This window comes from Eptatretus burgeri, chromosome 16 (assembly GCF_056783735.1).
Source record: "Eptatretus burgeri isolate ZD-2024b chromosome 16, Ebu_testis_v1, whole genome shotgun sequence".
Lineage (NCBI taxonomy): Eukaryota > Metazoa > Chordata > Myxini > Myxiniformes > Myxinidae > Eptatretus > Eptatretus burgeri.
In genome coordinates, this window is record NC_140976.1 from 62,400,004 (window position 1) to 62,421,755 (window position 21,752).

The 21,752-nt window shown below is 43.2% G+C and overlaps 1 protein-coding gene across 4 annotated transcripts in view; it reads right to left on the bottom strand.

Annotated features, from left to right (window-relative positions):
• Positions 1–21,310, bottom strand: part of TCTN2 (tectonic family member 2) — a 37,042-nt gene extending 15,732 nt beyond the window's left edge. Inside the window, exons 1-6 of one of the 4 annotated variants that reach the window (XM_085859636.1) lie at positions 21,121–21,310; positions 6,928–6,955; positions 5,863–5,994; positions 2,072–2,151; positions 288–435; positions 4–98 (exon numbers count right to left, since the gene is read on the bottom strand). In XM_085859636.1, coding sequence (XP_085715762.1) covers positions 4–98; positions 288–435; positions 2,072–2,151; positions 5,863–5,994; positions 6,928–6,955; positions 21,121–21,165 — 528 coding nt within the window. In that variant the 5' untranslated portion in view covers positions 21,166–21,310. The remainder of the gene's footprint in view (positions 1–3; positions 99–287; positions 436–2,071; positions 2,152–5,862; positions 5,995–6,927; positions 6,956–21,120) is intronic. The other 3 variants (XM_085859637.1, XM_085859634.1, XM_085859635.1) reach the window with 3 other exon arrangements.
• Positions 21,311–21,752: the final 442 nt, after the last annotated feature.

Consider the following 21,752-nt stretch of genomic DNA (forward strand, 5'->3'; position numbering starts at 1 on the left):
AACCGAATCGCAGCAGCAGAGTGCATCACACACCCCGGCGGTGAGGTTACAAGGACACGGTCCCAGCGGAACGTAAACGTTCGGCACGATGCTTTGTCCTGCCACGAAACATCATCGCACGTCACAAACCCGACCGTGCCACAGAGACACGTCACAAACTCTTCACACTTCTGGTATTGTTGGAAATGAAACGGTTGTGCATCGTTTTCAAGATTACATCATTTAAAACTCTCTCGTGTAAAAGCTGCTCCGGTATTACAATTGGACACATCGTCCCCAGGCCGCACCGCTCGTCGTGGCGGTTGCAGTGAGCGTGGCCGGAACAACAGCCTGGACCATCAGCGAGGCCGACTCATCGCCGGATGTGCAAGTCACGCCGAGTGCTTCCAAAAGCGGACCCTCAACGTTGTTCTTCAAGTTTATATCCAGTCGGACCTGTTATACAGGGACGAAATGATTGGCACGTCGTCACAAACACCACTTCATCCATTAACAATCCGTGCGACACACACAACCAAACAAAGATCGCTTTTAACTCCGTTAGCAAAGCCATCACGACGAACGTCTTCTTTCCTTGGGATCTTTTAACGGTCTGTTGGTAAACATTTGTGAGGTAGGCCGAGGAACAGTGCTGGATCAAGTCTTTCACGGACCGGCTGGCGAGGCTTGTCGTTCAATTGAGGGTGGTAGGAATTTTTGTTATGGTGCCTGCGATAACTCGCCTACTTTTCGCGAAATACACTGTCGGATCTTCAATATCCACCAACGGCCGGTGCGAGCAAATGGGACCCCCAGCTTAACGTTCTTGCGATGGATGACACACACACACAATGATGCCTCGCCCTGCATGCGGAACACCAGGGCGACAGTTTATAGCTGGGCCGAGGTTCAAACCCAGTCTACACAAGTACGGACAGCTCAAAGATATCCTGGCAGCCCAATTGCGTCGTCAAATGTAGACAAACAGAGAGAACTATGGATTTGGCTTTGTAACGAAGGGGAAAATATCGACTCTTGTAATTATCATGATAAAAATACGAAATTTGGTGTCTGTCTGTCTGTCTGTCCGTGATACATTCGGTTGTTACTTATGCAATGCCAACCAAACTTTGCAGGAGGACTAAGGGTCACAAGACGGAGGTTGCAGCGACTTCATTTGCCGTCCTCACCAAGGGGGTTTTTCCGGCTTGGGAGAAATCCGTGTTAAGGGAGATAATCGTGGCGTTTTTCATGGCTTTTAAATCCGATATTTGAAATCCGATTCCATATTTGATGATCGGAACTCATGGCCTAAATAGTTATGTGTTAATCTAAAGTGAAATCAGGAGAAAAGGATTTTTTTCTTCCGAAATCCAATATAATTAAATAATACACTTCGTGGGACGTGAGGTAAAACGTCTCCAGACAAAAGTATTCTATTCACGTTCGCCATGACTTCCCTATACGTTTTCTCTTCAGTGTGAAAAAGACCAAGAGCGACCTTTAAAAGCATCATGAAATATTGGAAGGTTGCAGCTCATCGGCGTCACAGGCGTTCTGAAGCGCACACAGTTTCTGTAGGCCACAGGCTTCGAGACTTCCGGCCTATAACATGTCCTTCACGGCCCGGTTCAATTGGAATCTATCCCAGCTGTACGAACACGACGTATCGTATATGCACATAAGGAATAGCCATGTTTTGGCTTCGTCACATAACCCGAGTTTTGCTTTTTTGAGGCATCGAGAGATCAAGCCAGCGTTCTGTGCCTATACACCACCTGCATATTTAAAAAAAAAAAAAAATTTTTTTTAGGAGCAATCAAGGCTATGTTTGTGCATTTCGCATTAACGCCTGGAGCACACCAAAGAAATCCCACCCAACGTTTCGACCCGCTCATGTTTAGTCTCCCGTTTCAACCGGTTCCCGTTCCCAATTCCCACATTACAAATAATTCAATCAGACGTAATCCATCACTTTGCGCGTGTTGTAATCCTCTGTGTTGTGTTGAGGAGTCGAGTTGAGTTTTGTGCATCCGTGATAATCTAAATTTACAAATCAACCTTAATGCCTATACTACGTTCAACTACGCACCAGTTCTTCATCCGTTTCCTTTGTCACAATCCACTTCTCTGCGGAGATGTTATTTCGACAAAGAGAAGAATAAACGACCTCTGCAAAACAGAACAACACTTATTACCGAAAGATTCTCATGCTATGTAGCACACCTATACCCCCCTCCCCCCCCCACGTCCACACACTATCCCATTCTGTGTGGACGTAATTAAAATACAGCCCTGAACATGATCGGATATTCTCTGTAAAAATCAAGGAAGTAAAGATGAAGCAATTGGCTTTTTTATATCAGCTTCACTTGTACTTTACACCTGTCTAAGATTGTGGCAAAACATCACTCAGCCGACCTCACAAGATGGGAATAATGGGGTCGTTGAAGAGGAAGCTGTAGTCGTAGTAGTAGTATTCTGTCTGTAATTGGTTCACGAAAAAATATTTTCACAAAAAAAAATAAGTGACCACTATATTCGTTATTGGTGTGTGTCTGTCTGTTTGTCTGTCTGTTGGGTAGTCGAAAAAAAAAAAAATCTCAAATTTTTTTTGAGATTTTTTTTTTCTACCTTTATTATCAGTATTTCCGTCGATATGTTTATCTGTTTGTCTGTCTGTCTGTCTGTCCCTCTGTTCGGTCCAGTACTCCGTTAACACAATGGCGATTTCGATGAAACTTGGTTGGTAGGTTCATACCATGACCTAGTTGTGTGCAAATGAGAACCGTTGCTATGGATACCACCGTTGACGAGCAACGGGACTTTGAAATTTTTGAAAAAATCATAAAAAAAATTTATTTTTTCAAAAATCAAAAATCGGCCCACGAGCGACTGTGGGCAGTACATTCAGCCATATTGTCAAAAATTTCCAGCCGGATCCTATGAAAACTGTCAGAGAAGATTGACTTTGAATGAACCCTGGTCGAAAACAATAAAAGACGAAGTTCATTATATCTCAGAGACTATGAGTCAGATATACATGAAACTGGTATGGTAGGTTCATGGTATGTCCTAGTTATGTGTGAGAAAGAACCTTTACCATGGACCCCTCCGTTGCCTAGCAACGGCCAAAAAACCTCGAAATGTGGGGGTATTTTAACGAAAAAACAATCTGCAGCATTAACCCTTGAAGCTCGAATCATGAATTTTCTTGTGCTTAATCCTCAGGTCATTCCCCCATGAAACGGGCCCATTGCGTCAGGTTCTATTGGGTAGTCGACCACCCATGTCCGCCTATCGGCTTGTCTGTCTGTCTGGCTGTGTCCCGAGCATAGCTCCGTGGGTTTTGATCCGATCCTGATAAAATTTTGGTGGGAGGTTTATATGTGGGAGGTTCATGATCTAGTTGTGTTTTCCTGAGAATGGGCATAGTGCACCCATTATGGGCGGAGCCACGCCCAAAAAAACGTGTTTTTAGGGGGTAGCCGATTTCAATTTGCATCTTCTCCAAGGGGGTTTGTCGAATGTGACAGGAGTTTCGGTATTTGGTTAGCCCAATGGCACCTGCATAGCCCCACGGAGCTCGATTTTTCATTTTCGTCCCAAGGTCAAGGTCACAAGGTCACGAACTTAGAGAATTTCGAATTTTGACATAAAAATCAATCTTCTCCGAGGGGGTTGTCGAATCTGGCAGGGGTTTCGGTGTTTGGTTAGCCCAATGGCACCTGCATAGCCCCACAGAGGTCGATTTTTCATTTTCGTCCCAAGGTCAAGGTCACAAGGTCACGAACTTAGAGAATTTCGAATTTTGACATAAAAATCAATCTTCTCCGAGGGGGTTGTCGAATCTGGCAGGGGTTTCGGTGTTTGGTTAGCCCAATGGCACCTGCATAGCCCCACAGAGCTCGATTTTTCATTTTCGTCCCAAGGTCAAGGTCACAAGGTCATGAACTTAGAGAATTTCAAATTTTGCCATAAAAATCATACGACCGCCCAAACTTTGAGAGCGAGGATGACAATATTTTTTATGCATAATCTTGAGGTCATTCCCCACCTAAAGTCTTAAAACCATTTTGCTCTATCTCAAACACCTTGCCTGTGGCGCCCCCTTCAAGTTTGTTTTTACATTGATTTCATCAAAGTATGGATAATCCGGGGAGTGTGAAATGCCATATAGCCTATATGATGTTATATTGTTCCTGGAATGTTCCAGAGGAAGTTTTGCACCAAAGGTCATAATTCTTGACCTTTGACCTTTAAAGGTCACAAAGGTCAAATTTTCAAAGTTGTGGGAATTGAACCGGGTTTTCGACCTTCTTTGACGAACTAACTCCATTACGCTATAACACATATCCTGTTTCCTTATTTCAATGTCCACAACATTGTTTTGTGACCTTATTATTATGGTTATGCAAGGTTATGCAAAGGTCAAATTTTGAAAGTTGTTGAACGAAACCGGGTTTTTGACATTTTGCAGCTAATAATCGTCACTCGTACCACATCATGTTGATCATTTTTATAACTTGGTCAAAAATTATCACATTGTCTCATCCTTGACTTCTGAAACAATCTGCATCGTCAAATACCGCTCGTGAACCATCGTCGTCTTCAGACTTGTTTACATTATTTTCATTTGATTGTGCAATGTTTTTTGGTTCATTTTCGTCGAGCCATGGCCACGGGTGTTTTATCTGGGAATTTGGGTGAAAATAATTATTGTATAATCTTATCAGTAATATCTCTGTGTTGTTCAAGTTTTGTGGTGAAATTTTATGCTTCGCTTGTACATCCTGAATCTTTTTTTCCCAAGTGATAATGAAGTAATTACAAATTGGAACTGGAACTCTTTTTCTCATGACACACAGCACCGTTACAATCAACCAAATTAACTACACCCAAACAAGGTCGCAGTCGACTACTATCACTAAATAGTACTTTTTGTACCTTTTTCTGAACCAAATCTTTTACCAGACTGCTGGCCAGGGCTGACGTTCGAATGGCGGTGAGTTGAGCAAGAATTTGTAATTTGTTCAGGGTGCAGGCGATATTCTTCTTCGTTCATATGCAGCACAAGGCTGCGGGGTAGCGTCATTGGCTGAGGGTGTGACTGTGCCGCTGACGCAGTGCCCTCTGCTGGTTGGAGAAGCAATTTTTAATTTGTTGAGAGTGCCGGTGATGGCTTGCCTGCTGTTCACGAAGGACATGGTGGGATTTTTAACCTCCACCGACGAATGCCGGCAGACGGGACTCCCATTTAATGTCCATCAGAGAGACGACACACACGCTGATGAATCACCCTGCCTGTGAAACAACGAGATGAATGTCAACGCAGCTATAGACTTTCGAACCCAGGCGAGACAGCTTGGAGGCGAGTGTGCGTACGGCTCGACCATCCTGCCAATCTTTGCCGGCGATAATGTGCCAACTCTTCACAAAATACACCGTGGGGCTTCAACGCCCACCAACTGTCAGCAGACGGGACAACCAGCTTAATGTCATTGTGAGGAATCATTTTGTGATGCAGCAACCTGCCTGCGAAGAACAAATCCAAAAGTTTATTGTCGAGATGGGAATCAAACCCAGACTAGACAGCTCAAAGGTATGTGCGCTACCTCTGTGCCATCACCATCCTGTCGGACAAGACAAGGTCGCAGTGATTGGAACAATTTGTTGCTGTTTTTTTTAGGGAAAGGATGAAGCTTTGTTAAATTAACTGAGAAGAACCCGATGGCATAGGTAAGCTAGTTAAGGTTTATCAGTTATGGACAAGTTAAGTAAATTAATGACATTTTATCATAATGCCTGAACTGTAGCGAACTTTCTCCACAAGCCTCACTCATATTAAAAGAGGTAAAAATGCTTGCAAGACTCGACTCTCACCAACGGTGGCATTTAGTCCACATACTGTGCAGAGAACAGCATGAGCCTCGAGGGGACCATCGGATTGTCGAAGGAAAGAAGAAGCGACAACTCTCCCGTTGGTGTGGATCAAGGTGGGATGGAATTCCAGAGCTGGAATGCAGAAGGCGTCAAAGAGTTCTCATTCGGCACACATGCGGGAATATAACAAATTAACAAAACAAAAAAACAAGCTGCAACGTCAGCACTAGTTACCTGGTACCTGCATCGGCACAACGGGCCAAACAACTTCAGGTGCCCATCCATTGTTATCCTTACTGGAATTCATGGACCCGTGTTTGTGGGTTTGTTTGTCGCGCTACTCCTCATACAGTTCTGGGCCAATTACATCCAGACTTGCTGCAGAGGTGTTTTTATCCTTGCCGGTGGTCTTGGGTGGGGTGAAGGAGGGGACGCAAGTTCTCGATGGAAATGTGTATCGTGTAGTGCCGCCTCCAGGTAGGGGAGGGTATTACAAGTCTCCACCATGTCCAGGGCAGTATTCCTGTCCCCACATTTTCCAGTGCTGTGACGTGTTTTGAATCGTAAGGAGGAGGTATGTTTTTGCTTCATGTACGTAACCTGGGATATTTTTTTTTGTCTAGACAGAGCTGTCAGTTGCTGATACACCGCCCAAATAAAGGTATGCATCAGAAGAACATGTTGCATGCCTGGAACAAGATCGCCCGTACGCGGGTACTCTGCTCGTATTCAGTCGGAGTTGAAGCCGGAAAACCAGCATATAGGGATTAAGGTACACATGGAAGTTCCATATATAACAATGAACCTTTATGATGAAAGATCAAATCAGAGGAAACATTTCATCTTGGAAACTGAAAACCAAGGACAACTTTTGGGATCAATTTTTCTTTTATTTTTTGTGGCAAAACATCTAATGGGGTAAGAAGCAGGGAATTAACTTTATAAGAAACTGATGAGAAGGGACGTGATTGTTTGAGAAACACTTTAATGAGCGTCCACTCTTTCATATGTCACAGACAAAAGATTTATCATCATTTTTCCCACTGATCCAATGCCAGAACTGACCTGAAGTGGTGAGATAGTGAAGGCATATCTGGGGGAAGGAGGAAGGGGCGTGGAGTCAAGGGAAGTGGGGGTGGGGTGGAGCGGTGGGCACAGACAAAAAAACAAACAGGACAATATAACTATTACTCAACTAGAGAGTTCATAGAACAGCTTACACTGCACAGTCTTGAGATAAATATAATAATAATAATAATAACTATAACGGCACTCTTCAACGTCGCAACGTCAACAGATATTCCTCTGCCCACATTATTACATCGTTATACATATTTGTACCAAGTTTGACTTGGATCCCTTCAGCCATTGTTAAGTTATCGCGGTAACAAAAACCTATCACAGACTCTGACCTTTGACATCACCATCTAATCACTTCATCTTTGTACCATCCTGTAAAATTATACCAAGTTTGGTCAAAATCTCATCACTGGTTCACAAGTTAGGGCGGTAACCGAATTTTTACCGAACATGACCCCTGACCTTATGACCCCAAAATATAATCAGTTCATCATTATATCATCTATCTATAATTCCAGAAATCTCTGTGTCTGTGACGCTGTTTCCCGACAACCACTGGTCCGATTTAATTGAAACTTGCCAGGTATATTGCTGGGGACCTGAGGATGTGCCTTATCAAGGTTTGATATTAATCGGACAAGTGGTTCACAAGTTATGGCCATTTATTTACCAAACCAATGACAGGACACGTTGCTGCGTAGGGATGGCCGATGGGGAAGAGATCCTCAGCCGCGTTCCCCATTACGGGTTACAACGTACAGACTTCCAGATAGTGATGACTTACTGTATTCTACTAATTTCTCGATTTCTTATGCACATTTATAGATAAACACAATGCTCCAATCCAGTCATCGTTTATGAGAGCAAAGGAACGGCCTGTGTGGTTGTTTGAAAGTTTTTTTTTTTTTTTTTTTGCATGTATGGCCACGCGAGAGCAAAGGAACGGCCCGTGTGGTTGTTGTTTCTGGCACGTGGTTTGTTTGTTTTTTTTGTTTGTTTTTTTTTTGCACGTACAGCCACGCACGTACGGGCACGCGAGTGCGAAAGAACGGCCTGTGTGGTTGTTGTTTCTGGCACGTGGTTTGTTTGTTTTTTTTGTTTGTTTGTTTTTTTTGCACGTACAGCCACGCACGTACGGGCACGCGAGTGCGAAAGAACGGCCTGTGTGGTTGTTGTTTCTGGCATGTGGTTTGAAAGTTTTTTTTTTTTGCACGTAAGGCCACGCACTTACAGGCATGCGAGAGCGAAGGAACGGCCTGTGTGGTTGTTGTTTCTGGCACGCGGTTTGAAAGTTTTTTTTTTCACGTACGGCCACGCACGTATGGCCACGCACGTACAGGCACGCAAGAGCGAAGGAACGGCCTGTGTGGTTGTTGTTTCTGGCACGCGGTTTGAAAGTTTTTTTTTTGCACGTACATCCACGCACGTACGGGCACGCACTACTTATGCATAATTTCACCAAGTTTGACTTGGATCCCTTCAGCCATCGTTAAGTTATCGCGGTAACGAAACCCAATCATGGACGTTCGGACAGACTGGACGGACAACCTGAAAACCTCGTGCCTCCAGTGACTTCATCGGTGGAGGAATAATAATATAACAAGAGGAAAAGTATCACACAACAAGGTCATGGGCGGGGTCTACAAGCGGAAAATTTGATTGGTTGAGATGATGTAAAATGCTGTAATATTTTGTCCACGTACTGCTAAACGGAAGAGTTTTGAAAGTGCTAAGAAGGCGATTTGCGTTGTCTCGTGTTAAAGAATATAATTCGGTTGAAAGAGGATGGGGATTTTAAGGAACATCGTGAAAAAAATTCAGAAGTTTACCACCGTTGATGCAGCATCTTTTACACCACCTTATTTAACACGTTGCATTAGTTGTTCGTGCCTGTTGTTTGTGTCCATTATGACGTCCTTAAAAACAGTAAGCTTCCTGTTTGGAATGATTTTCAATTTCATCCAACTGCCAGATAGACAGATGGGGTAAAAAATATTATTTCACTTCTCTCTGTGCACGTGCGATCAGGACAAATTCAGAGCCAAAATACTGTTAAACAACAGGTTCGTTATCAGATTCATGTTGTGATTTATGTTTAAAATACAACAATCAATTGAAATCAAGTTGTTCCTCGATCATAAACTGACATTGGTCGTCACAAGGACAGACAGACAGACAAACAGAAGTGGACCAATTGCTTCACCCCACTTTTCACTTCGTGTGCATGGGATAATGACCTCACATCCCACTCATCCACTTTATAAACATCTAAATCTGTCTCTGAATCTGGAACATGTTCCATTTTTCCTTACACACAATATCATATTATGGTACACGACACGTTGTGGGATGTCGTGCACTCACACACTGCGTCGCACTACCCACGTGACACACACGTACACTTTACACGACCAATTGGATAAAAGTGTGAGTGTGTGGGACCTTTACGTCTCGGTAGTCTGTAATTGCTGTGACGGTTGTTTCGTTGAACCTGAATACAATACACCATCACAAACAAAAACATAAATAAACAAGTGGTGCCAGGCACAACAAATCCCACCCATTTAAGGCATAAAGTTATTTTGGGGATCAAATTTAAATTAGATACATCCTTAACCTGAATGTTGATTATAAGGAATAGAATAAGGAATATTTTAGTCTTAGTTTGAAGTCAATTAAACCATTTTTGACCTTTTCATGACCTGACCTTGACCTTTGACCTAATTGGACCCAAAAGTTAATGGGGTCGTCCGAGGTTCATTACCTCGTTCATTACCCTTCCACTCCCGCCCCTCTTGTCTCATGCCTCCTTGCTGTGAGTTGTGTGTTAGCTCTCATACGAGCCTCGACCAAGGTATACAAAAAAAAAAAAAAAAAATAAAAAAAAAAAAAAATTACCCACCTGTGGATACAATTTGACAGTGTTTGAGCCAGCCGTTTTCCCGTAAAGTTGTATTTTCACAACCATGTTTTAGTTTTGATGGAAAATTTGTAATTTTGACTGATGACCATGACCCCCAAAACTTCGGACCCTACTGATCTTCACAGATATGCATTTTTCACTATAGGAATGGGTTGGATTATAAGTGACAAATAGAATAAGGTTCACTATAAGCTTAGTTTGAAGTAAATCAGATCATTTTTGCTGAAGTTATGAGCGAAAAACGATTTTGATCTTTTCGTGACCTTCACCTTGACCTTTGATCCAATTGGACCCAAAAGTTAATGGGGTCGTCCAAGGTGTTTTCACATTGTGTGACATCACGTCGTGACGTTTAGTCCGATTAAGACGGGGTTTCGACGGGGACCGTCTCAGGTGGATTGCCTATCAGGTGTAAAAATTTAAGAACGACTGGTCCAGCCGTTTGGGCTGTAGACGACTGGACAAACAAACAAACAAACCAACAAACGGAACAGACCAACATACTTGACAAAAATCGAAGATTTCGCCAAGTAACAAACCGGACGATTACAATATCCCGCTCCCTCCCTCCGGGGGGCGGGATAATAACAAGGAGTTTGAACCAGACTTAGTTAAGGGGAATGGTTAGAGCGTCCGCTCCGAATCTGGGAGGTTGCTGGTTCGAATCCTGGCTGAGTTATATCAAATATTTTAAAAACTGGTACCTGCTGCTTCTTGTTTGAAGTTCAGCAGGTAAACGGATAGAGCATGGAGAGAAAAAAACAAAACAAAACCACAGAATGGCAACCATTGCGCAGAATCGATGTGTTTAATGACCTCCGAAGTTCCTTGTGACGGACGCACGGATGGACGGACGCACGCACGGACAGACCCCTTCCCCCAAGTTTTCAAACAGCAGGGGAATTGAAAATAAGCTTTTGTGAAGGATTGTGGTCATCACTCGGTATGTTTGGATTTGTACCTTTGTGTACGTAGTGACGTCACAGTCGACGTGTTTATTAAAAAAACCCACAATCAACCATTGAAATAACGACATGACGTCACTACACGACGGTCAACCCTTCGGATAAAACCAAGTATCTGGACTCATCAACTCACAGGTTTGGGGTGACCATCTCAAGACGTTTCATCGACGCGTCAGTGAAGAGCCAGTGTCCCATCTACGTCATTTCGGCTCATGACGTCATTCTACAGTGCACTCATCGAGATTCTCGATCATCTCGCCGATTGAACTCTTTGCCATCGACATAATTTTTGACGCAATGAAGTTCGCCTCCCCTTCCATTTCGTTTCACATTGACGTCATTCACACTCGTGACGTCAGCCATCGACCAATCGACATTCACACTCGTGACGTCAGCCATCGACCAATGGACCACAAGATGACTATCACCCCCCCCCCCTCAAGCACAGGTAATAATTCCCTTTTGTTTTCACCTGTTTATAGCGAACGTAGTGAGCTTCATACTCAACGCGTGCACATGAGAGAATAGGAAACAACAACAACAACAACAACACAATACCCTGGCAATTTGGAATCCGTGTCGTCGGCTATGACCCTTTTGCTTCCGGTTTTTGTCATGGGGAATGATGCGTCCCAGGAGATAAAGGCATCGTCGGAGACATGAAAGACCCAAATATCAGACATGGTGTATATTTCCTCCACCGATTTTAATAAAGATATCTCCCGCATCATCAAAAAATATTTTTTAATCGTGATTTACATTATTTGATCGCTGATCCCGAATCCAGGCCGAAGTGACCGGAAATTGCAGCATCGTCTGCTATGCACCTGACTGACCTCAGATCTGTCAAAATCATCAGCTGTACGGCATTTACATGTACCACGGTATAGTTGGCAAGTATACAGTTGTGAACAAGTTGTATGCACAAATGTCTGAAAAATCATAGCAAAAAGACTGTTTAATTTGATATATATTTACGTTTTGATCGTCTAATAACTGTTTTGCGTGTATAAAACAGATAAAACATATCTCGGTCTCACTTGAAACATTGTTTCGCCACTATAAGGCCTATCCGCTATCGGCGATAAAAAAAAAAATACACCTGAAACCAAATATTCTCTTGTGTTAAAAACAACAGTACTGATTTTAAATCAGTATTTCCGCTTCAAAAATTTTTTTTTAATCGCCAGTCGCTGTCGGATTTCACTGAAATCATTTTCAGGCAACTTGATCATTCAAGGGGTATAACTCTAGTCTGTAGTTTGTTGATACATAAATCAAGGATAACCTCCGCTCTATCATATTTTTTCTGAAGATATATATATATATATATATATATATATATATATATATATATATATATATATATATATATATATATATATAATTAGGTAGACTTAAAACTGCAAGAGTATTTCCTCTCTATTTTGTTGTTAATTTTTTCGTCATAAAGGTGTGATTGGGTATACTATAGATCAAATTAATTATTTGTGCATTTCTATAACCGTGCTAACATGACTGCAGAGAACAATCATCTTGATTTCCAATCCTTGATTTCCTTGATTTCCAATCATCAATTTGGTTTCAGACCAGGTCACTCTACCCTAGATATGCTGCTACTGCTCTCCCATCAATGGATGGAGGTCCTCAATGCCAGACAGGAAATCCGAGCTGTATCCCTGGACATATCACGTGCTTTTGACACAGTCTGGCACCCTGCCCTACTCACCAAACTCTCTTCCCATGGTATTCAAGGCCATCTCCACTCATGGCTCGCAGACTTCCTCTCCTGTCGCAGTCAACGTGTGGCCCTAAATGGAGTTCTTTCATCCCCTCTTCCTGTGCAGGCTGGAGTTCCTCAAGGTAGCGTTCTGGGCCCTGTTCTTTTTCTGGTTTTCATCAATGATCTCTCGGACTCTCTGGAAAATCCTCTATTTCTCTTTGCCGATGACTCCACCCTCTGCCGTACCATCTGTCATCCCTCAGACCGGCAAGCAGCAGCTTCTTCGCTCACTGCAGATCTGGATAAAATCACAAACTGGTCCAACACGTGGAACATGTCTTTCAATCCAGACAAATCTCACACTCTCACTATGTCTCTTCGAAAGGACCGTTTACAAAACCCCCCATCCACTTTCTCAACAATCCTCTGGAAGAAGTCTTTTCTTTCAAGCTTCTGGGTCTCACTATCTGCCATGACCTTTCCTGGGAAAGTCACATTTCCAACCTTGCCTCAAAAGCCAGTCGCCGACTGGGAATCCTCCGTCGTGCAAAGTCCTTCCTCGGCCCTCTTGAGCTCCTGACCACTTACAAAGCTTTTGTCCGTAGCCTGATGGAGTACTGCTCTCCCCTCTGGGCTGGTGCTCCTGCCTCCCACCTTTCTCGACTTCACGCTGTCGAAACCAGGGCTTTTAAGATCATTGGCATCTCCCGCAATGAAGCTGAGTCTTTGGGCCTCTCACTCAATCACCGCAGGTTGGTCGGTGGTCTTTCTGTCTTCTACCGACTCCTCTCCAGCCTTGCCCCCCTGCTCTCTCTGTGATTTGTCCCAACCACATTTCCACAGGGCGCTCAAGGTCCGCCAACAACCCCCTTCTGGTAAAACTACCAAAATCACGAATCACTGCTCATCTTCACTCTTTCATTCCTCTTTTTTCCCGCCTTTGGAATAAACTTCCTCACTCTATTCTTTCCCATTCTTCCCTCCAGGCTTTCAAAACAGCTGTTCACCACCACCTCTTATCTTCCCCCATCCAAATCCTCGATCTTTTCTACCCCCGATAATCCACCCAAGCCCACTTCCTTCAATTCTCCTGCTTTCCTTCCTGAAAGTCCCTTTAATGTCCATCTTCCCCTCGCCATGTTCCCCGTCCCATCCCCATCCCTCCCCCTTCCACAGTTCACCTGTGTCTGTTCCCCAATGTTTTGTCCCTTCCACTCCCGCCCCTCTTGTCTCATGCCTCCTTGCTGTGAGTTGTGTGTTAGCTCTCATACGAGCCTCGACCAAGGTATACAAAAAAAAAAAAAAAAAAAAAAAAAAAGAAGTCTGATTTATAATTAGCACAGTACCGTACTGATCCAAAGTACAAAAAAATCGAATCTGATCAACATTCATGATAATTACCATTCAGACAAATTTCTATGAATCATGGTAGAACAGAGCTATGTAGTACCTCGATGCAACATTTCTTGCTAAGTTTAACACCAACTTAGAGTGGATATCATATACATTATATGCAGCATGCAGTCATCCCTGATGTGGACATTCCAGTCAAACCTTTAGTTCAACAAGAGCGGTGACCCACCTGGATGGAATGATTGAAAATTTTGGATTTGAACAACGCATCTGATCAACCCATGATGTACGTGTACATTGTGTATCAACTCCATGAAATAATATTGGTTCAACCGGTTTACCTGCATGAAACTTGATGTATAACATTTCACCTGATTTGAACTAACAATTTATTCAAATGCTCTGTTTGAAACATTATGGTCTAGATGCACTGAGCTTAAGATAGATCAATTTACAAGAATGCATCTAATGGATTTATACATAATCCAAACTTTGGATGGACACTCAACTGTGGTATAACTCCACTAAACCTACATATAACATGGACTAGAGGACAGATGTAATCATGGTCATACAATCTACCTTATCACCCGACCATGTATGATGAACTACACGATACATCACTAGTACAGCTATACAGAACCCAATTAATGTGGACTCAGGAGGCTAAATATATATATGTAATACATGATCTACTTGATCATCCAACCATGGATCGTGAACTATTGGATACATCCCTGGTTTAATCTACCTGATCTGCTGACAATGTATCCTGAACTGCAGGATACATCAGTGGTCCAACATGGATGGAACGACAGACATATAAATATAATACAATCAACTTGATCACCTGACCATGTATCAGTGTGAACTACTGGATATATACATAACTGGTCTGACTCCACTGGACCGAACATTGACTGTAGTCACCGTATGATAAACACGTAATACATTAACTTCACCTGACTGTATCCCAAACCACAGGATACATCACTGGTCTAGCTAAACTAAACCTAACATGGAGTGGAAGAGAGATTTAGATTTAATACCATTTGAAATATGGGCTGTTTCACAATGAGGGTACCAAGTTTGTCTCACAACCACTAAAAATTCAAACTCAATATTTTTATATTTTTATTTCTCCAAATTCAACATTGTTAATAACAATACTGAAATCCAAATTTTTGGAGCTTTCTGAATGAATATTTCTTATTAAAAATAATACCCCAAGGATGTTAGGAGAGTATTTTTTTAAACTACAACAGTCATTAATACAATTCAACTATAACCACAAAATAACAACTACATACATTACATAAATGTAAATACCTTTTAATGATAATGGATATTCATGACCATGTCAACCTAAAAAAACATCAAAATTTATAGCCAGAAAGTAGTTTCCTTATAACTCGTGGCAGTTTAGGTGTTTCCGGAGAGGACACATTTTTGACGGACACATGTAAGGCAATCAGTGCAGGCCATGCAAATAGAAGGTTATTGGTTAGGGCCCTGTCACACCTTGACGTTTTAGCCAGCGCATGGCAAGGTATCAAAATGTATGTAAAACGCTGGCGTACGCTGAACTATTGATGTTTTTTTTTTCCAATTTTGGACGTATTCATAACGAGTTGGATGTATGCATAACGTATTAGTAACGTACACAGAACGTTTCGATAACATAGATAACTTATATCAACGAATGCTGAGCATGTTGTCGGCGTTCACAACGTATGCCCAACGATAGTCTAACTTATGCATAGCGCGCGGCAGCGTATCGCCGACGATCACGTGGCGTAGGCTATTAATAGGCTGCGGCTTGACGATTTAAATTATAATGGCACGAGACATCGAAGTGTCAAGCCGCTGTCACACCTTGACGTTTTAGCCAGCGTTTGCCAACGTATGAAAAATTTGCCGAATATGCTGGCACACGTCGAATACGTTATGGGTAAGTTTTGTATACGTTAAGAGCACGCTGAAGCACGCTGGCATACGTCGTAGTATGCCGAGTACGTCGACAAATTTTCAGCAAGTTGAAAATTTTTCGACGTACTTGGCGTATGACTCACACGTTCCGCATACGCTGGCTATAAGTTGTAGGCACGTTACGCGATCGTTGACACACGTTACTTGTAAGTTACCCATAAGTCGAAACACGTCAAGGTAATGGTTAGCGTCAGTGTTTCAGACTCCCTGGTTTTAAAAAAAAATTTCCTTCGTTATGACGGTGATGTTGACACTGCGATGTCTAGTGCGGGTTTAATAATATAATACAATCAACTTGATCACCTGACCATGTATCAGTGTGAACTACTGGATATATACATAACTGGTCTGACTCCACTGGACCGAACATTGACTGTAGTCACCGTATGATAAACACGTAATACATTAACTTCACCTGACTGTATCCCAAACCACAGGATACATCACTGGTCTAGCTAAACTAAACCTAACATGGAGTGGAAGAGAGATTTAGATTTAATACCATTTGAAATATGGGCTGTTTCACAATGAGGGTACCAAGTTTGTCTCACAACCACTAAAAATTCAAACTCAATATTTTTATATTTTTATTTCTCCAAATTCAACATTGTTAATAACAATACTGAAATCCAAATTTTTGGAGCTTTCTGAATGAATGAATGGCACGAGACATCGAAGTGTCAAGCCGCTGTCACACCTTGACGTTTTAGCCAGCGTTTGCCAACGTATGAAAAATTTGCCGAATATGCTGGCACACGTCGAATACGTTATGGGTAAGTTTTGTATACGTTAAGAGCACGCTGAAGCACGCTGGCATACGTCGTAGTATGCCGAGTACGTCGACAAATTTTCAGCAAGTTGAAAATTTTTCGACGTACTTGGCGTATGACTCACACGTTCCGCATACGCTGGCTATAAGTTGTAGGCACGTTACGCGATCGTTGACACACGTTACTTGTAAGTTACCCATAAGTCGAAACACGTCAAGGTAATGGTTAGCGTCAGTGTTTCAGACTCCCTGGTTTTAAAAAAAAATTTCCTTCGTTATGACGGTGATGTTGACACTGCGATGTCTAGTGCGGGTTTAATTTAAATCGTCGAGCCGCAGCCTATTAATTATATTATATTATAACCACACTAGAAATCGAAGTGTCAACATCACCGTCATACCGAAGAAAAGAAAAGAAAAAAACAACAAAAACAAACAGGGAGTCTGGAACACTGACGCTAAACATTACCTCGAGTGTTTCGACTTGTGTGTAACTTACAAGTAACGTGTGTCGTCGTGTGTCAACGATCGCGTAACGTGCAAACAACACGTTACTCATAGGTTAGAAATAGTGGGGCAACTTAGCTAAATATAGCATAACAATTGTGCATTTTGTGAGGAAAGCACCAAGTTTGGCACACTAGTAGCCTATCATATTGTTACGAATTCCGGTCAGCCCGGCGTGCGATCGGCCACGTAACTCGAATCGCGACCGTGTCACCCACCGGAACGGGCAATTCAGTCGTGACCCTCCTTGGAACTACCGCCAGGAGCTAGTCACGGGTGAGTCTTTCGACCCCACCACAATCGTGCCAATCGGCCACCCGCGCAGGACAGGGTTGTTCGCCAAACTCGACCTACCTCAGTACCTGCGCGGGTAGTTAACCGGGCGATCGTACCTCGCCGCTGGCCGGCCTAGGACATGAACCGCTTTAGCGGTCCGTTCCATGCTTCAGTGATAACCGAGCGGTGTTATCGCTGGCCCTGACGGACGTTATTATTTACCGGGTGCTTACACCCCTCCTACCAATTCCTTCCGTGATGCAAGATGGAACTTTCAAACAAAGGAAAGGACGCAACAAAACGGGGAACAGTTCGACAAGTACATTTATTCCACACTCAGACAAGGCAAGCAAGTATTCACAGCCATACAGTAAGAATGCAATTTACAAGCAAGCAAGCAAGAACTACAACCGAATAAAGCAATGTTTATTTACATGCACTTATACAGTTTCTACTTTACAAGACATGGCGCCACAACACGCATTCACACAAAAGCAAAGGAAAGACCCCCTCAAAGGCAAGGGAGTCAGACTGGGCCTGTGGGCCGAATGCGTGTGGAACCTGGATGAGCGGCCAGGTCCACGAGACCGAAGGGTCCTTACCCACGCCCTCGTGGCGCGATGGCGGGCAAGCCGCAATGTCAGCGTAACTGCGCATGGTTTCGTGCCCCTGGCGTGGTCGGCGAGCTCTCTCCGGCGCTCCCCGTCTGCCTTTCCCGTTGGCTTCGAGCTCCGTCTCCCGACTCGACTGCCTCGCCGACACTGCAGACTTGACTTCTTCTGCCGACACTCCGCCGCTGCCACTCCACTGCTCCCACTTGGTTCTCTGCCAACGTACTGCGCCGCTGCCACTCCACTGCTCCCACTTGGTTCTCTGCCGACGTACTGCGCAACTTTCTTCTTCCGCGAGCTCGCGCTTATATAGCCCGGGGGAGGAGCGTCTATGTAAATTTCTGGATCACAGCGGGTTCGGAGGCAGGGCTATTCCACCCGATGCTGTCATTGGATGGATGAAAAGGGGGCGTGAAGCATTCCTGATCCGATTCTTGAGGCGAAAGGAACGTATTCAGAACCCATGGCCCGGTGTGTGGTAGAAAGGCGGAGGTGGTGGGAGTTTGGTTGTTGGCGGGCGTCGTTTGAGAATGGCGGTGAAGCGATGTTTGCGGGGTGGAGCTGTGGAGGTAAAGAGGCGAAGGTGGTGGTGTTTGAGTTGTTGGCGGGTGTCGTTTGAGAATGGCGGTGAAGCGATGTTTGCGGGATGGAGTTGTGGAGGTAAAGAGGCGAAGGTGGTGGTGTTTGAGTTGTTGGCGGGCGTCGTTTGAGAATGGCGGTGAAGCGATGTTTGCGGGATGGGGTTGTGTAGGTAAAGAGGTGAAGGTGGTGGTGTTTGAGTTGTTGGGGGATTATTGGTCCAAAATAATGACAGAGAAAAGAAAAATGGCTAACTCAAAGGATCGCAGCCCAGTGAACACGGAAATTTCCTTTAAACAACGGTGGGGAAATCTAACTGCACAATTACTTATCGTCAAAACTGATCGAAGGATCCTTTATGGTGTATTGCGAATTTCCACAGCCGTAACAATATTATGAACAGATTTGGATATTGGGCCATCTCAAATTCAGCCGCTGATGGCTGTGGCAGCCATTTTCCACTGGCATCAAAAATTTTGAGATGGCCCAATATCCAAATCTGTTTATAATATGACAGGCTACGAGTGTGCCAAATTTGGTGCTTTCCTCACAAAATGCACAATTGTTATGCTAAGTTGCCCCACTAAAATAAGTTTTGGGTACGCTAAACATTACCTCGACGTGTTTTGACTTATGAGTAACTTACAAGTAACGTGTGTTGACGTGTGTCAACGATCGCGTAACGTGGCGACAACTTCTGGCCAGCGTTATGCGGAACGTGTGAGTCATATGCTGGCATACGTCGAAAAATTTGTCTCACAACTCGGCGTACAATGACGTATGCCAGCGTACTACGACGTATGCCAGCGTGCTCTTAACGTATACAAAACTTACCCATAACGTATTCGACGTGTACCAGCGTTTTAGACAAATTTTTCATACGTCGGCATACGTTGGCTAAATCGTCAAGGTGTGACAGGGCCTTCACACTCATACTTTGTAGCATAATATCAGTGCAGGTATATACACACTTGGTAAAACATACAATAAACTTTTAAAAAGACCCTTTATTTATATTAAAAAAAAATTCTTCCACAATATGCATTTCCGGAGAGGACATATTTTTGATGGACGAACGGTGGGACATATTTATTGGGGGTGAAATAAATATTCATAGTCTGAAATGAATAATATGTTGTGGACAAAGTACAGAAGAGGTATTAAATTGATGCAACAACAAATAAAAGTCCCAATTTCTGCTTGTATTTGTTAACCTACGCCATCGAAGATCGGAGGTTACTGTTTTCACCCCCTTTCTGTTTGTTTGTTTGTTTGTTTGTGAACGGTATTACGGAAAAACTCCTCGACGGATTTTGACGAAACTTGGTGGGGGGGGGGGTTAGGTATGGTTCAAGAATCATGCCATTAGATTTTGGATTTGGTCCCTCCCCCCCCCAAAAAAAAATTGTTAGAGAAATTTTTTTTGCATTCTACATGTTTGAAGTTATTTCCAACACCCCCCCCAAAAAAAATTTAGAGAAAAAATTTTTTTTTTGCATTTCTACATGTTTGAAGTTATTTCCAACACCCCCCCAAAAATAATTTAGAGAAAAAAAATTTTTTTTTTTGCATTTCTACATGTTTAAAGTGATTTCCAACCCCCCCCCCAAAAAAGTTAAAGAAAAAATTTTTTTTTTTGCATTTCTACATGTTTTAAGTGATTTCCAACCCCCCCAAAAATTTAGAGAAAATTTTTTTTTTGCATTTATACATGTTTTAAGTGATTTCCAACCCCCCCAAAAAGTTAGAGAAAAAAATTTTTGCAACTTTTTTTTTCAACAAAATTTCGATTTCTTTTTTTTTTTGCATTTCTACATGTTTTAAGTGATTTCCAACCCCCCCCCCCCCAAAAAAAAAAATGGAGAAAAGAACTATAACTACCACTGTTGACCATATTTAATGAATAAGATACAGTATAAGGTTCACTTGAGTGACCCAGCAGTATTGGCGGCGGAGGTTTTGCACTCTCCAGAGTGCTCCCCCTCTAGTTTATACACTGTGAATGCAGTCAGTGTACCTGGTGGAGAAAATGAGGCAGGTATTTGTCAAAAAAAAATGGCAATTTTTATGCCATTCTGCCAAAAATTGACATTTTTTTTTTTTTGTCAAATAAAAAGTGGTCCAAGTTGTGCCATCACTAGTACCAACTACTGGCCCTAATGACAGATGCTACAGCCTCTCATTTAGCTATTTAGCATGCAAGGGTACAAGATACCAGACATGACCATGACTGTGAAACAGCCCAAATAATCAATTGTTCCAATATAAAAACCCGAATGACAGGATAACACATTTGTTTATCACCACATATAAGAGGGCCATATGATAACAGGTACAGCCCCAGTTTCAAACTCGTATGGAATTGGTAGTCAGAAGCGAATGTAAGAAGAATTCTACTTTCGCTTCTGGGCTTTGCCTATTCCATATCGGATTATATCTAAATAATTAAAATGTACGTGGTGCACGGAAAGATAACGACGTACTTGGTAAAGCACGAATCCAACCTCGACTTTCAGGAGATGGGACATTCTTGTCAGTTCTTCTTCGTCCTCCTCTCATCACCGTCCAGTTTATCGAGCAATCGTTCCTCGACAACGACAACGACGACGACGACGACGCGAACGATGTAACCCGGAGACCCGTTTCGGTTGGGCGGGGAAGATACCGGAAGTAGTCTGTGATTGGCTGTGCGATTTCATCACGTGTTGTGTGGCGAAATTCAAATATCCTGACGGCTCGATGGTCAACATGGGGGGGGGGGTCAATCATCAGTTCGGTGTCCATAACACACATGGACGTGGAAAAATGAAATCCTTTGGGTGATCCAGGCTCGTCTGATGTTAGTCTTCAGTCGCATGCAGCACAAGACTGCGGGGTAGCATCATTGGCCGAGGACGGAGCTGTGCCGCTGATGCAGTGCCCTCTGCTGGTTAGAGCAGGAATTTGTAATTTTCGTCATGATGCCGGCGACAGCTCGCCTCCTCTTCACACAGGACACGGTGGCTGTTCGGGTTTTCCGTTCACCACCTTTAAAGTACAACTCACATCAGCATCAGCGAGGAGGGCCCTGCCTGACGTCCATCCGAGGGACGACACATTGAAACACCAGGATGAC